General features: G+C 38.7%; 1 protein-coding gene across 3 annotated transcripts in view; it reads right to left on the reverse strand.

Moving 5' to 3' along the window:
- The window catches only part of akap6 (A kinase (PRKA) anchor protein 6), a 238,062-nt gene that overhangs the window by 119,466 nt on the left and 100,938 nt on the right, over window positions 1-17,658 (reverse strand). For all 3 annotated transcript variants that reach the window (XM_042389345.1, XM_042389343.1, XM_042389344.1), the window contains 2 exons: window positions 15,991-16,087; window positions 13,512-13,714 (listed from right to left, as the gene is read on the reverse strand). In XM_042389345.1, the coding sequence (XP_042245279.1) occupies window positions 13,512-13,714; window positions 15,991-16,087 (300 nt within the window). The remainder of the gene's footprint in view (window positions 1-13,511; window positions 13,715-15,990; window positions 16,088-17,658) is intronic.

Here is a 17,658-nt window from a genome sequence, read left to right on the forward strand (position 1 = left end):
GTACTGGTTGAGATGTAGAATTCAGCCTTAAGTTTTTGGTTTAATATCAGATTTTCCTCACAGTAGAAAACTTGTTACCATTAGTTGGGAATCTTTTCTTTATGCTGAACTTCTTCCTGTTTTTCTAGCTGCGTCTGCATCTGATTCTCTGCTGGAAGAAAACATTCTGCAGGTTTTTATTTCATTATTATTCTATAGAAAGAGAAACACAAAGTCTCTCTGCATCATCATCATCATCGTCGTTCCTTAATAGTAAAACTTTCAGCGTCAGTGATGAAACTTCACTTCACATCAGCAAACACACACACACACACACACACACACACACACACACACACACACACACACACACAAATACAAGCTTCTTCTTCTACTAAAATGAAGCTGCAAGTTTAAAATCAAAACTTTTCTGCGTCTGTCACAGTTTAGAAGCCGAAGAAAGTAAACTCATCTCTCGACTCTCTCCAGGCGTCGAGCTCGTTAACCGACCGCTCTGCCGCCGCCGCCGCCGCCGCCGCCACTTCCCTAAAACTTTCATCAAACTCAACTACTTCCTCTAATAATCCCCACCGCCGTATCCATGTTTAACAAGGTAATATGACACAAACCATCTGTGGCTTCAAAAAAAAAAAAAAAAGAAAAAAAAAAGAAAAGAAAAACACCCACTTTACATATTCACTTTTACCATCCGCGTAATTAAATATTTGAAAAATATCAGGAATGGAAAATTAAAACAGAAAAAGCCCGCCGCCACCACTATCAATTTATTCCCTCTCTCAGAGTGCATTAGAAACGTCAGATTGCCGTTGGCAAAGACACAGAAAGAGCTCGGTGGGTTTTTTTTTTTTTTAAACTCACTTTATAAATTACATTTTGGAGTGCTTTGGCATGCTAATACCTGCTGCCACTGAGAGCAGACAGCATTAATTATTTCTTATTGGGATCGGCGGTGATTATTTGCATATTTCATTTGGCTGTTATAGATGTTGCAGGTGGGAGGGAGGAGAGACGGGGCGTGTGTGTGTGTGTGTGTGAGAGACAGTTTTCACTTTGTGTCTCAACAACTTTTGGATGTTAAAAAAAAAGATGGATTCACTGACCACATGTGTTTAGAGGAGCGTTAATTTGGTCTGATTCCACTCATTTCAACCAACCGGAGCAGATTATTGGTGATAATTAACAACATTAGCTTCCAATATCACGCAGGCTCTGATGCAAAAAAGGTCAGAAAAACAGTTTTAAGGAACATCAGTGTACTCGACTTTGTTTGGCTAAAACATCAATTATAATGTCATTTATACTCAATTGGCTTCATGAGCGGCTCGATGTGAGCGACGACAAACAGCGGAAAGTCAAACTTTTTAAGAGCTTAATGGGGAAACTAATGTGTCATTTACACAAAATGTAATAAAACTCCAGTTCATTATAAACATACGCTCGCTTTAAGTGGAATCACAAAGCTGAAACACAAGTGTATTAACCCTTAAATACCGTTCGTGTTCTGACCTTTCACAGCATTATGTGTCTCTATAGTAAACTTCTGAAGCACTAATGTAGTTTTTTTGTTCATAAATACGTCATGAGTCATTAATAAATGAGTGATTAATCCTTAATTAAGCTTTCAGAGAGCAGAGGGAGTCTATTATTTAGTTGTTTATGGACAGAAAACAACAGTAAAATGATCAATTGATGAAATTGATCAAATCTTGTGCTTATAACACGGACAAAGGACTATAAATATTGGAAAGTGATGGTTTGACAATGACATGTGACTGACATTTAATTCGTTTAATCCTTAACATTTCCTTTAATAATGAACAACAAATCTACATGTTTTATTGTGTTTGTCAAACTGTGTCAGGCCTCGTATTAATTTTTTAGTAAATCATATAAAAAATAAAGCTTTTCTATCAAAATAGACGCGCTGATGGACGCACAAGTATAAACGCTGAGTTTTGCTCTTTATAAATCTAGATTTTTTCCATCTTATGAAGTAACATAACATAAGAAAATGTTGAGTTTTAACACTTTCCAACAGTTTGAAATATATATATATATATAATGTACATAGTAGGGATGTGCAGAGTATTTGTATCTGTATTTATTGAGGCAGCAAAATTATTTGTATTCGAATAAAAGTGGAAAGAGGTTTAAAAATCCTGTTTTTGTTTTTATTACGCTTTTAATTTTAGAAAATTAAAGTGTTACAATAAGTGTTCATGAAGCTTGTGTCAGTAGTTCAGCTTTATCTCTGAGATCTCCAAAGATTTCAAAATGCCAATCAGTAGTGTTCAAACTCTGATAAAGAAGTGGAAAATTAAGGGTTCTGTTGATACTAGGGATGTGCAGAGAGCCCAGTATTTGTATTTGTATCTGTATTTGTTGAGGCAGCAAAATTATTTGTATTCGAATAAAAGTGGAAAGAGGTTTAAAAATCCTGTTTTTGTTTTTATTAGGCTTTTAATTTTAGAAATTGTTTATGAAGCGTGTGTCAGTAGTTCGGCTTTATCTCTGGGGAACACCCTCAACTCCGGGATCGACGTCCAAATTAGGAAATGTGCGTCATGTAGCGGGTGGATGAGACCTGCTGATAGACGTCACAGCGGAGCAGAGGAGAGACACTGAGATAGTGATGTAACCGTCCTGTGCGCTGGTATTTAACATGCTTTTTTCTCTTCTCGAAAACAAATAACTTTTAAAATATTTGTATGAAACAAATATTTGTAAAAAAACACTATTTTTGCTTTGCTGGATAACATATTTGTATTCAGGCACACCCCTACTGTATATATTACAAATGTATGTTTAACGTCTATATTTATGCATAAATGAAACCTCCTGATCCTGCAAACTTTCATCTCTTGATTTATTTTAAACCTACACATGTTGTTGGTGTGAAACTTCCTGCTGGTGTGAGAGAGTGCGTCACCCGCCTGTGTAACATGAAAAAAACCCCTCCAGCTGCCAAACACTTGAGTTTTATCACTTTCAAACGACCTGGAAATGCAGCTTTGCAGATCTTAAACCAGGGATTAACACCAACACTGAGTAACACAAACTATCTTGATAGAGTGTCACTGCGTGGTTAAACCAACTCCCCAAAAAACTTCCCAACTTTAATCTTAATTTATGTAAAGTGCTGTGTGGTGGAGCTCCGGGAGCGGGACGAGCCGTCTGATTGGCTCTATCAGGTATCAGGCAGGAGTCCAACACTCGGTAATTTGATTTAAAAAGCTCGTAATAACCTGAGGTCAATATTTAAATCACTCAGAGGGGGAGAAGAGCCGCTCTGCATGTTCAGGATGCTTCAATCTGCACGCTCAGAGTCAACCGGCCTGGATCTGTATCACACCTTCACTCCTCTTTTCCTCCTCAGCTCCCCTGTGCTCCTCTCTTCCTCTTTTTTTTTTCCTCCTCTTAAGTACTTAGTGTCTCCTCTCCGTTCTCACGTCAGCTGCTAAAAAGATTTACACGTTTAAAAATGATGATTTTAAAAAGTCCTGACTGAGTCTGATCTCACAGGAAAAGATGCGTTCATTGTTTGTTTGTGGTTTAAGGTTCAACTATTGGAGACTCATAAATTAAATGATCGATCAAAAAGCATTTCGATCCGTCCATCCACTCGTTAAAGTCATTATCAAACAAAATATATATAGAAATGTGATGATTTGCTGTCTTTCTATGTTTTATATCATATGTAAACTGGCTATAAAACATATAAACACAACAATTCTTCTTGACTAAATTATTAATTTAAAAATAATAACTGATGGATAATGAAAATATTGATAGGTTGCACCTCATATGATGTCTATAAAACAAATAATTAACAAAAAAAAGAGTAACTTCTGCCATTTTATGCATTAAAAAACTGAATTTTTGGATTTCAGATTGTCATTGAATGCAACATCCCTCTAAAATCTTAATTTCTCTCTTTTTTTTTTACTTCTTTCTCCTCCTTCTTGCTCCTTCTTCTCCCACTCAGGGGAGGTGAAAGACTCCCTCCTCCTCCCTCTCTCTCCTCACCTTATGCCACGTTCGTCGTGATGTGGAAATTAATTATCAGTTTCCAATTTGTAAACACAGTTCACGTCAACATCCGAGGAAATTAAAACTAGAAAAAGTTGCCCGAAAGCTTTAGTGCTAAATAAAAATAAAAAAAAACTGTTGAAGGAAAGCAAACAAACTAATCGTTTTCAAATCAAAATTGCAATTTGCAATTATTAAAAAATGTCTTCACAAGCTGTAAAAAAAAAAAGTTTGAGTGGTAACTTTGACAGCTTGTTGAATGATTTGTTTATTTTAAAGAGAACAGAGTGCAGGATGGATCCTTAAGGAACCCCAAAGTAATCAAACACTAATTAAACAGATTTAATACTAATATAAACATGCGCTGTATTTTTCTTAACCTTCACACAGAACCATCCTGGAGCCCTTTTCACCAAATGTACAACATGAACGCTGCGACTTGCAACATGAGATCATTTCCTCTCACGTTCATTTTGACCCGTTTAACTAATAAACACGATCACGATCAACGGTCAAACATCTGTGTAACTGTGAGTAATAATTAACCTTTATATACCTGCTATTCAAAGACTTCACCTGTTAACTTCCATATTAGGGTTTATTAAAGGTTTATGACCATGTTTTAGCTTCATTGCTTTGCTGCACATGTTTTCTCTTATGTTTCTTCTGATATTTAATTTGTTAATAAGTATATTAATAGTTTGTTTCACTGGTATTGTTTGGAGATGTATTTTTGCCAGTTTAAGCTGTATGTGGGTTTATTAATAATATATGTTTATATTAGCCACAGAACAGGAAACGGTCACTTTACCTTGTGTATATACTGATTAATGCACATAATAAGTGTCTTTATGTTGTTGGATATTATTGGCCAGCTGCCATCAATCCTTGTGTATTTAAACTCTTTCTAACATCGTCAATATTTGTGTTTTTTAGATGATTTTTATGTGTAAATTAATTGTATATGTGAACTTGTTTGCCCCCTTAAAGGACGAATAAACTGTTCGGAACTGAATTGTCTATTTTCTGTTATTATTGTCAGACAACACACACCTTTACAGGATGGAAATATAACGACATCCTGAATAAAAATCCTTCCGCTGACTCTTTAACTGGAGTCATTTTATAGTTGAGTGTTTCTTCCTGACGTCTCTCTCATCAGCACCGACTCCCGTCCCAAACAACAGGATCGCAGCTCTTTCTCCATCATTCCTTTTGTTCTCTCCATCTTTCCCTGTTTCTTCCTCTCTTCACCTTTTCCCACCTTGTTCCATCCGTCCCCTCCCCCCGCCCCCCCTCCCCCCCTCCTCTCCTGTCTGTCTCTCCCCTCCCTTCCTACCTCTCTCTCTCCCTCCCTCCCTCTCTTCTTCTCTCCTTCTCTGTGTGGTCTGTAGGGTGAAATAGAGGCCTGAGGCCAACAAGCTGTCTCCACCAGCTACACTGATAAGAAACACACACACACACACCTACACACACACACATATATAGTCACCATACAAGTGCCAACAGTCACAATCACAAATGTACAAGTGCCTCATCCACACACACACACACACACACACACACACACACACACACACATACACACATGTTAAACGTTATTTAACTTAAATCAGCCTGTGTGAAGTGCCACCTAGGAGGTCACTTATCACTTCTTACCTGAATATTTCTCTCTCTCTCTCTCTCTCTCTCACACTCACACACACACACACACACACACACACACACAGACACACACATTGTGTTTGTGCTCCACATGTACAAAGAAAAACACACAAAAACTCTACATGTGTATCAGAAATTTGGATGTTTGTTTGTGCGTATGTCTGACAGTATGTACACTTGTGTGTGTGTGCGTGTGTGTGTGTGTGTGTGTGTGTGTGTGCATGTGTGCGTGCGTGCACTCAGGGCTGTTTGGTTCAGCTCTCTAACAGGATTTGTGTCCCCCGTGTCCAAAGGAACATGGTCTAATCTCGACCCATCACCTCCCTTCCACCTCACCCTCCATGACACGACCCCCCCCCCCCCCGTACCCCCCCTCCTCCCCGGGGAAATTGGTACGTTCCAGACTCTTGAAAAAAGAAAGAAGAAAATAATGTAAAAGTATAAAATATACAGTGAGGCTCTGTTGATTCGTCTGTATTCTTGTTGTGAGTCAGGAAATCAAACACCTGAAATATGTGGAAGATACATAAAAAGTAGATGAAAATGTATTTTAATAAGATTTGTTGTTAATTGCTAATTATTTACTGTCAGATTTAGATGCTTTAAGGTTTCAGACAGTTTTGCTCTGCTCATCAACAAGTCTATCTTTTCATATCTATCATTGTTATTATTGTATGATAGATATGATTTATTTTATTTTTGTGTTTGTATAACTAGGATCTCTAGAAAGTGTTAAACTAACATTCATACAACAGAGTAGACCTGCGATCTCGTAAGACGGCTTCAGACTATAAAATGTTGTTCTTCAAAGAGATATCGAAGAGATTTCTCTCAATACAGTCAGATGTTGTGTTAGAAGCCATAAAGAGCCAATAAACAGACTTTTATTGATCTGATAATATCCATCAGATCACTAAGCCTGCTGTGTAATAAATAAATAAATAAATAAATAAGGAATGAGCAACTATTCTAAACAATTAGTCAATTAAGCAATTATATAATTGACAGAAAATATACCAGCAACAATCAGATTATAATAAATAAACATCTAAGTCAAACATAAATGATGATGATTTCCTCAAAACAGAAACATTTTTCTATAACATGTAACTTATTTCAATGATTTTAATGTAACAAATGCTTTTGCTGAAGAATTTTCATTTAAAACAGTTAATCTACTGAGAATATTTCTTCATTTTTTCCTCCATATATGTTCATACTTTGGTCAAATTTCATTAAAATCTATAATTCTGTATATCATCGCCTCTAAATCTGATGACAGTTTTATAACATTGAAGTGATGAAACTCCGGAGAAAGATTCAGATTCAGCAGCTGTCACTGAACACGTCCATTCACCTTTTCAGTGTGTGAGTGTGTGTGTGTGTGTGTGTGTGTGTGTGTGTGTGTGTGTGTGTGTGTGTGTGTGTGTGTGTGTGTGTGTGTGTGTGTGTGTTACCAGACTCCAGTCCAATCCCCTGTAATGTGACAGACAAATCCCACTAAGCTGTTAAATATTACACTGCTTTCACACTCGTATTAAACACCTTTCTACCTCTCCTGCGCTCCCTCTTTCTCTGTTCACTCACCCTACCTACCGACACACACACACACACACACACAATCACACTCAACCTTTACCTTCATCTTCACGATGCAACAGAACACTACAGATGTCACTTGAAAATCTTCACACATGCACAACAAATCTTTAAAATGCAGCGACACACCACCACGTCACATAACAAAAATATACTCATATGACGCACACGCACACACCAAAACCCTTTCAGCATATCTGCACACACTCCCAGAGATGTGTGTGTGTGTGTGTGTGTGTGTGTGTGTGTGCACGTGTGTGTGTGTGTGCGTGTCCTAATCCCCGGTGCTGGCCGTCTTTTCAGAGCGTTATATTTGCTGGTATCAGTGTATCTTCTCCTCTCCCGCCTAATCCCACCACCCCGGCTCTGATATTTCCTGACATTTACATGAATCACCCCTCTCCAGACGGACGGACGGATGGATGGATGGATGGAAGGACGACAGGGAAGGAGGGCGAGGTGGAAGATGGAAGATGGAGAGAGAGATGAGGGATGATGGGAAAAACAGAAGATAGGAGAAAGAAGACTGCGTGAACATAAAAAGGTCTACAGGGGTTTAAACTCAAGGAAAAGAGCAGGAGAGATGGATGACAGGATGGATGGATGGATGGATGGATGGATGGATGGATGGATGGATGAATGGATGGATGGATAAAGCAGACAAGAAAATGCAGGCGAAAGAAGAGATATGAAAGGAAAGAAAGAGGAGAAGATGAAAGGGGGGATGACAGGATGACAGGAAAGAAGTGGAAAGCAATGGACAGACAAAATGAGGAATGGAGGGATGAGAGCTTGAGAAAAGGAGGAAAGAAGGGACAGATGGATGAGCGTAGAGAGAAAAGGATGAAGAAGAAGAAGAGGGATGATGGAGGACAGGAAGTGAGAGGGAAGGATAATTGTGTCTTTCTGCCACCAAACCAACTGTTAATTTCTCTATTTTCATTGTTCTACCTTTCATTGTAAAGAAAGGACGGACGAACTCAAAGGACGGACTCAAAGTCTACTTACTCTCTTTTCTCTGAGCTTTCAATCGTAATCTCGTTCACTGACTGTAGACTGTAGATGCGACTTTACGCTCGGCAGAAAGAAGCAAATGACTCCTGAGGTACAAAAAAGCAAAATGCAAAAAGTGCACAAACTCCATCCACTGAAGAAGACTGTGTGACACAGTAGAAAGCTCCAGAAGTGGACCTTGAATGAGATAGTGAGACAGAAACTATTTCCAATGTAAAAAAAAATGCTTTTTGCAACTTTGACGCCTGAAACTTAAGACAAAATGATTTCCAGACATTTCAAATATCTTTACCGACCTTTTCAGACTTTGAGCCACGAAGACTTAAAGTTATAAATTACAACAAAGATCAGGACTGAAATCATCTTTATGTCACCGAGGAAAAGGCTTCACCCAACAGTTTAGCATGAAGCATGAAGGAAAAGAGAAGAAGTAGGAGACAACTAAAGGTACCTGCACTGTTAACGGATACAAATCAGCCACAAAGAGAGAGAGAGAGAGAGAGAGAGAGAGAGAGAGACTTTGGGCGTTCTGGTCGTTGAAACGAATGTTAAATATTAATTATACAGCATGTGGTGCTAAAACATAAATAAAGTGATGATAAAGTCTGAGGTGACAAAAAGCCGCCGTCTTTAAATCGCAGGTAATTATGAGAATCTAAATCCTGTTGAGATGAAGCACAATTCTCACAAATGTCATGAAGCTCTGATACGATTATTTCGCTGTCAAAAAAAGACTAAATATGAATAAATATAACATATATAATAAGGCTGCTCTGAGTCATTATAGATAGACTTTCTGTTTGTATCTTTTAATCTTCCCACGTTTAAGCTGTTGACTCATGAATGTATCTCAACATTTAGATATAATGTAATATAACATTAAGCAACATGATCACTGCTATTATTATCAACCAGGGATTATATCATATTTAGATAAATGTTTTGTCACATGTTGTATATATATATATATATGCAGCAGCAGCAGCAGCCTGCAGAGCTGCAGTCACATTCAGTCAATTGAATGCTAACTATCTTAGCGCCGGGTGTGAAATATGTCATTTGCCTCTGCTCTTAATTGCACTAAAAATGAAGATTAAGAGGATGAATTATTGATACAAGTTGGTATTTAATCTTTTGTAATGAATAGTGGATCTGCTGGTTATAAATATTGTACGAGGCTTCATAATTTGATAAATTTATTCCAATTTGCCCTTTATTTTGCCCTTTAGTCAAGGTTACATTCATTTAAACATGTACGCACACACACACACACACACACACATATGCAACCACTAATAGACACTCACAAACCACATTTGCACTGAAAATACACACACACACACACACACACACACACACACACACACACACACACACACACACACACATGAACTGTGGTGTATTTACCAACCCTCTGCCCTTGGTCAGTCTTGTATCATCTTGTATCATCAGGACCACACACACACACACACACACACAAACACACACACACACACACACACACACACATACAAACACGATGCCCTTGGTTGACCTTGCGGTCTGCCCCCCCCCTCCGACACACCCGCCCCCACCTCCTCGGTGTGTGTGGCAGTAATTAGGCCATGCATCTGATTGTCATTAAAGAGCACTAGCAGATAATGAACACACAGTAAAGCCACGTTCAGTGATTTTTTTTACTGCACAAATTATCGCTCACTTCCTCCACAAAACCACGCAGCTGTCTGACGGCTTCAAACGGTGATTCACACTCAAACACCTGGAATTATCTTGTGGTTGAAAAGGCTGTAACGTTACCAACTGGTCACAGGTACAACGTAAGAACCAACGAGGAAGACATCGAATCCCTCCACACTCGTATGTTTGTCATTTCTGGCTCCAGCTGCAGCTTAATGCTAAAAATATGAGCTCAGAAAACTGTCACATGTAGTTGCAGTTGTACGATGAGGGGCATTAAAACGCAACTAGACTTGTAAACATGAAAGAAAAACAAAATGCCTGAACATGCTATAACAAGAACCACTATTTTCCTGAGACTATATTATAAACTATTGTAACTATATTTGCTAACAATATAGTTAAACTGTGACATGACTTGGAGAATTGCTCTAAAAGACTTGAGAACAACTTTTTAACATCTCTTGAATGACATGAGAGCTGACTTCACTGAAACCACTCGAGAACTTGTCTTGAATAATTTGAGTCCAGACTTCGACCTCTCTCAAATAACTTGGGGACTGACTTGGACTTGTCTTAAACTACTTGACTTTGTCCTGACTTTGATTTGTGTAAAATGACTCGACACTCGACTACAGCTTGTCTCAAATAACTTGAGTCCTGACTTGGACTCAAGTGACTTAAATCCTAACTATGACTTGTCTAAAATCACTTAAGACTAAAATGAACCTTTTCTCAAGTCAGACTCTTCTCAAAAGACTTGGACTCAAATAACTTGAGTCCTGACCTGGACTCAGATGACTTTGGACTTGACTTAGACTCGTCTTGAACGACTCGATCTTGTCTCAAATGACGTAAGATTAAACTTGGATTTATCTTGAATAACTTGGCTTCACTTTGACTTGACTCAGCCGTCTCTCCCGCGACTTAAGTCCTGACTTTGACTTGCCTGAAAAGACTCAAACTCAGCTTGTGTCAAAAAACTTGAGAACTGACTTGGACTTGTTCCAGTAACTTGTGTCCTTCAGCTTCAACTTTCAACTTTAACTTTGTTTGTCCTGAATTGGAATCGTCTCCACTACTTTCAGTCCTGACTTGGACATGTCTGACTCGTGTCCTGACTTGGAAGCAGCTCTGGTTGCCACGGAGAACCCTGGAAGCCATTTTGGCCGTCAGCTCCAACAGAAGGAGGATTTTCTGGAGGTTTTGTATATAACTGTTAGTTCAGGTTCATCGTGAAGCTGCCCGGAACAGACATGAAGTGAATAATTGAACATATCACAGACATATATGAAACATGTGATGCTGAAACTGTTTGTGCTGTGAAGCAACGGACAGAAATAATTCAGCAGATTCACACCTCAGTTTGTTGTTTGGAGGTTTTACGGATCAAAGCTTTAAGTGCAGAGGGAGATTCACACAGATAATGAATGGACTGTTAATGTGCTGCGGCCAAGCAGCTAATGGACACACACACACATAAAAACACAGATACACACAAACACAAAAACACACTTTCACTATGAGACGTGCACACACACACACAAACACACACACACACACACACACACACACACACACACACAGAGGCGGTAGCTGGCTAATGGCTGTCACTGTTGACTGATCACAGTGATCAGGCTGCTGCAGCTCTAATTGCAACTAAACAATCTGAAAACAACCAGTCAGGTCTGCTAGAGGAGGAGGAGGAGGAGAGGAAGAGAGGGGGAGAGGAAGAGGAGAGAAAACAACGAGAGAGAAGAGAGGAGAGAAAGAGGAGGCGGGACGAGCAATAGGAAAGAAAGAATAGGGGAAAAAGAAAACAAACATTTTTCGATGAAATGAGACAGGAAAGTAAAAAAACAGACAGGGACGTTTTCTGATGAAAGAGGAACGGATCAAAGACAAGAGAAGTAAAAGAAGGAAGACAGACGGGATAGAGGGGAAGGAAGGAGGCAACAAAGTAAGGATGGATGCACAGAAAGAAGGGATTTACAAGAAACTAAATGAGGATAGCAAGAAAATAGGAAGGAGAGAATGAAGGTGTAAATATATGATGAAAGTGAGGACAAAAACAACTAATAATGAAAAACATATGTGAAGAAAGTAAAGGATCTATTGCCTGCTATTGTAAAGTGTCACCAGGACCATTGAGATTAAGTCTGACTCATAGATTGCATATAAAGATGGACGTAGCGATTGAAGCCAAGAGTCGTAGCTTATGGTCGGCGCCATCTTTTCTGTTTGGAGTCAGAACTTTCCAAACCAGGAGTGCGAGGTGTTGCCGTTCACGCTCTGGAAACACGCCCCGCTAACTCTGACCCAAGCTAACACTAGCTTACTGGAAACTCCGAGCGCTGCACACTTGGGTTAACGTTAGCTACTTTAGCTAAACTGTGCTAACAGGGCAGGTATCTTTATCAAGTAACATTAAACTTAAGCTGTGTCTCAAATCACATACTTGGTCTGGAAACATGCCCCGCTAACTCAGACCCAAGCTAACATAAGCTAACGTTAGCTTGGGTCTGAGTTAGCGTGTTTCCAGAGCATGAAAGACAACGCCCCGCTAACTTGGAACCAAGCTAACGTTAGCTTACTGGGAACTCTGAGCGCTGCACACTTGGGTTAACATTAGCTACTTTAGCTAAACTGTGCTAACAGGGCAGGTATCTTTATCAAGTAACATTAAACTTGAGTTTGAGTTGATTGACAAGTTAAGCCAATCAACTCTTACACGCAGGCTTTTCTTCTTCACGTTTATCTACTCCTACTTGTAATTATTGTTTGGATCTTAAAAGGTTAGGTTGACATAAATATGTGTCAGTTACATTCTTTGACTGAAAGTCATCTGGTTATGGAGATTACTTTTTCAGTAAAAATATATATATTTAATAATAGAAGAGACATTTGTAATAATCACACACAGGGGATGAAAAGAAGGAGCATTCAACAAAGAAAAAGTGTAAAAGGAACAAAGTAATAAAGAAAAAAGAGACAAAAGATGAGTGACAAAAGAGAAATGTTTTAAAATCAGTTGTTTTTTTTTCTTTGAGAAGACAAGCAGAGAGACAAACAAGGCCGGGGATGACTCATGGAAAATTTTAAACACACACACACACAGCAACAACAGCAGCGACGAGATGAGGTGAATGGCAGGACTGTCGCAATGAGAGAGAGAGAGGGAAAGAGAAAGGGAGATTACACCTAATTAACCAAGTCCAGCCAATTAACCGGCAGCCAATGAGAGCTGAGAAACACACCGGGATGTTAATTAGCGGCCAATACATAACAATACAGAGAAATTTACAAAGGACTATGGGTAAGTGTGTGTGATTGATTTGAGTGTGAGCTTGTGTGTGTGTGAGAGAGAAAGAGAGAGAGAGAGAGAGAGGGGGATAGCAGGGATCAACCAGAGAGGAAATGGAAGGATAAGAACCAAAGAATAAAAAACAAACAAAAAACAGATGAAAAGAATAACAGAGAGATTCGAAGCTAAACAGAAAATAAAAACCACCACCAGTTTTTTTTACCTTGAGGCCGTCCGCCGGGCACAGAGCCTGCCGATTGGCCGACGGGTCCCCCGAGGCCGTGAAAGGCTCGTGCGATTGGGCGGTGTAGAAGAGGCGGGCCTGGATGCAGTGAAGGGCGCGGAGCATCCAGCCATGTTGGCGCCGAATCTGCCGCTGGAGCTGATCCCATTGGCTGGAAACCATATGGAGGATATCCTTCAGAGCTGGAGGGCGAGAGACCAACGGATAATCAGGAAGAGTGAGAGAGAGGGAGGGAGGGTGGACGGAGAAAGTGAAGAGAGAGGGGAGGACAGAAAGAGGAGATACTGCATGAGACAGAAAAAGGGGAGAAAATGATAGAAACTACCTGAGCGTCAGTTTCAGGTGAGCTTTTCTAATCTAAAAAAAAATAAAAGTGGTGCAGTGAAGTGGAAAAGTTAGGTCTGAAGGTTTATTACACTTCTCTCACACATTTACCTTAAAGGGGACCTCTGATGCTTTTCCTTATTTTCAGTCATATAATGTTACAATGTCAGATGTTCATATCAAATGTGGATAAAATGTCAAATAATGAGGTAAACGTATGTAGAAATAATCCCTGTGAGCAAAAAGCAGCGGCTTCAGACCGCTCTGAACGCTCAGTTTCTAACAGTTTTTTCTATTTTCAGCCCGAGTTGACATCGGATTGTGACGATTTCTTTATATGATCATCTGCTGTCAGTTCACTGCTCCGCTCCGCTAACGTTATGGTGTTTTTCCATTATTTTAGGGGTTAGTCACGCTGAGCTATAACTCGAGTCGATCTGGCACGCTGTGAGTGTTTTTCCATTACACAGCAGGGCAAAGTAAAATAAGTAGTTTACCTGTTGGAGGTGTGCTAGTCGTGTGCAGCTCTTCATCAAACATCATCATCACTGTGGCTGTTTCTGCTTATACTATTATTCCTCCCTGCGTTATTTCTAACTGATCCGGTCAACAAACAGCTCAAATATATCTCCAGGTGTTGTTGTGTCTACCGTCTTTTAGCGCTGCTAACAAAGCTCTGCTAATTCAGTGAGGAATGCGTTTCATTTCATGTAAATTCTTATTTAAAGCAAGGAATGTTGGGTTTACATCAGCGGTAACTTAATACGACTCTGATACGGCTGCCCTTTGGCAGGCTTCTGGAAACCTGGCCAATCAGAACAGAGCTCATCGGGAGGCGGGCCTTAAAGAGACAGGAGCTAAAACTGCCTGTTAGAGACAGAGGCTGAACTGAGGGGCTGCATAAAGGGCCAGTATAAGATAAATAAGGAGTTTTATGAACTGTGAATCATGCAAAGCTACTCTAGTGGAGTCCAAAAATAAAAAACAGAGCTTTTACCACTGTCAGCTATACAATAACAATTTGAGATTTGGGATATTGGAAGTTTTTCCCCGATTTAAGTTCCCATTTCAAAGTTTTCTTTTAATGTTATGCTCTATAATCCTCAACATAGAAACACAGGTATTTCTATAGTACAGGTTTTTGCATTTGTCATCATCATTTTAATGATTTCAGTTATGTTTCTGAGAAAAAGTGTTTTTTCCTGTGACTTCAGTAATGGAGTAAAAAACAAGCAGAAGTTAAATCAGAGTTGTAGCAAATTCAGAACATTTAATTCTTACAATTGAGGAGGAAAAACACTGCACTTGGCGTGCTCTGGTAGTCTACTGATTAAGACAAATGCCACATGACTACAATGTCCACAGTTTGAATCCAGAGACTGACCAATCTCTCTCTCTCTCCCCCTTCATTTCCTGCCCCCCAAAAAGATGTATATTAAAAAAAACAAACACTGCACTTGAGTGAAAATTCTGTGATAATAAAACTGCCATACAGAAATTACATAAATAAGTCATTAAATGTGCTTTTTCAGATCTGATTAACTAGAATTTATGTTTGCATGAATATTCGTGAAGGGTATAGAGCTGAGAAGTGTTGTTTTTTTAAAAAAGATCCTCAATTTTAAGGGATGCAAATCCAAGCAGTAGTGATTTCAAAACGCTTCATTGTTAAAGTTGTAAACAGAATGATATTTGCTATAAATTTTTTAAAAAAAAGACAGAAACATAATTTTGTCAACTTAATAAGCAACAAAAATTCCAAAATCCAAGCAAAGTACCAACATCCAGATGTCTGAAAACAATATCTCTCTCTCTCTTTCATTCCTGTCTCTCTCTTTTCTCTCCCTCACGCTCTCTGGCTGCAAAGATTTGTGAAAATATAAAATTATATTGAATGTTTCTTTCCCTGCCAGCCAGTTTCTGCCCGCTGGCTTTTCTTTCTGCTTTTCTATCATTCTCTCTCCATCTCTTTCTTTGTCTTTATCTTTCTCTCTGTCTCTCTTTCGGCTACATTCATATGAATTCTCCTCTCTGAAGGTCACTCTGTTAATCCAAATATTAATAATGAATGGAACAGAGTTGGGCCTCGGTTATGGCCACCTGTGTGTGTGTGTGTGTGTGTGTGTGCATATACCTGATTGGTGGGAGGTGATGACGGTGAGCAGCACTCTGCCTTCCTCCATTATATTCTCCTTCAGAGCACTGTGACCGTCCACGTTTAGCTTGAAACTCTGAAACAGACAGAAAAATATATAAAGATCATCAATACTATTCATTTAAAGTCAAGTTTATTATAATTTCTAAAGTCTTATTTAGTTTACAAGAGCAAAACGAATGGCGGCGTAAAACAGGTGTCACATAAAAACAGACGACATCCATTTATGACACAACACAGGATCTGACAGACGTGTGAAAGAAAAAACTCTTTAAAACTATTTAAAGCTAATATTTTTTTGATATTATGCTACATTCCTGATATGACGGTAGGGTTTTCAGATGAAGTTTATCTTGAACAGTTTTACAAAAACCGTGCAAAAATGTTCTGTCATTATTATAAGTTGAAATAGTGACACCTAGTGGCTTTTATGGGTACGCTGCTGTAAATTTCAATAATCTGCAACCACTAATGCCGCCTATCGGCTCCTTTAAATAACACTTTTTAACCAAAAAGTGGAAGCACTTGCACATAGACAGTAGCTTTGTTCATCTTATGCTTTTGGTTTGCTTTTGTGTTTATTCATCATGTATAGTTTAAGTGTTTCGGTCAAGATGGCACATTTGTAAGTGAGATATTTATCTGGCCATGCTTTAAAGATAGATACAAATCAGGCTATTTTTGGTTGGTCTTATTGTCATTTATGCTTATTTGTGAGCGTTAATAATTAAAGCACAATTAATCCTACACATCTTTTAACTGTATTTTTGTTTTCTTTATAGTTTCACTCTTTTTTTCTTGTCAATAGACCCGTTGGCAACATAACTGTCTCCAGAGTCCTGATGAGGGAAAGGCGTTTGGCTGCCTGTCAACATATACACGCCATGTGTACTGAGGACAAGCCAGTTAATATCTGAGATATGTGAACAATCTGTCTGACTCGCAGTCAGACGATCAGACAGATCTGGAATAAACTCATTTGGAAGAGGAAGCGAAGATGAACAATAAGCATAATAAACATCCATCACAGTTTACAGACAAACTTCCTGTTTAAACTTTGATCTTCTGTATTTACTGTAGTCATGTGAACACAGTTGGGATTATTATAGGGCAACTATTATATTATGTTATTTTCTTGATTAATCGATTAGTCGTTTGGTCTATAAAATGTCCGAAAATGGTGAAAAATGACCAAGGTGACATCCTCATATGTCTTGTTTTGTCTTGACCAACAGTCAACAACCCAAACATATTCAGTTAATTCATTTCAGGTGTGTTCACTTTAAGTTCTGCCTGCAAATAAAGTGTTTCACATTATCCAAATAAACTGATCGTCTGTCTGCTGGTGTTTCTTGATTGTGTTCCCAGAACTCACTTTAATATCATATTACTGATAGAAATAAATACGATCCTAGTTGTAATGAAATAATATTACATCATAAGAAGAGATCTGACTCAGGTTGTCTTTTAAAAAAAACAATTCAAAAGGAAAATTCAACTTGATTAGATGTGAAAGTAGTTTTTACTCTCCGCTTAGATCTCTCTGTAGACTGGAGGGGTCGAGTAAAATGAAGAAAGACGAAATGCATAATGGTGGTAATGTAAACAGGAAAGAGGAAAAGAGAAAAAGTAGAAAAAAAATAGATA

Source organism: Thunnus maccoyii, chromosome 16 (genome assembly GCF_910596095.1).
Source record: "Thunnus maccoyii chromosome 16, fThuMac1.1, whole genome shotgun sequence".
NCBI lineage: Eukaryota > Metazoa > Chordata > Actinopteri > Scombriformes > Scombridae > Thunnus > Thunnus maccoyii.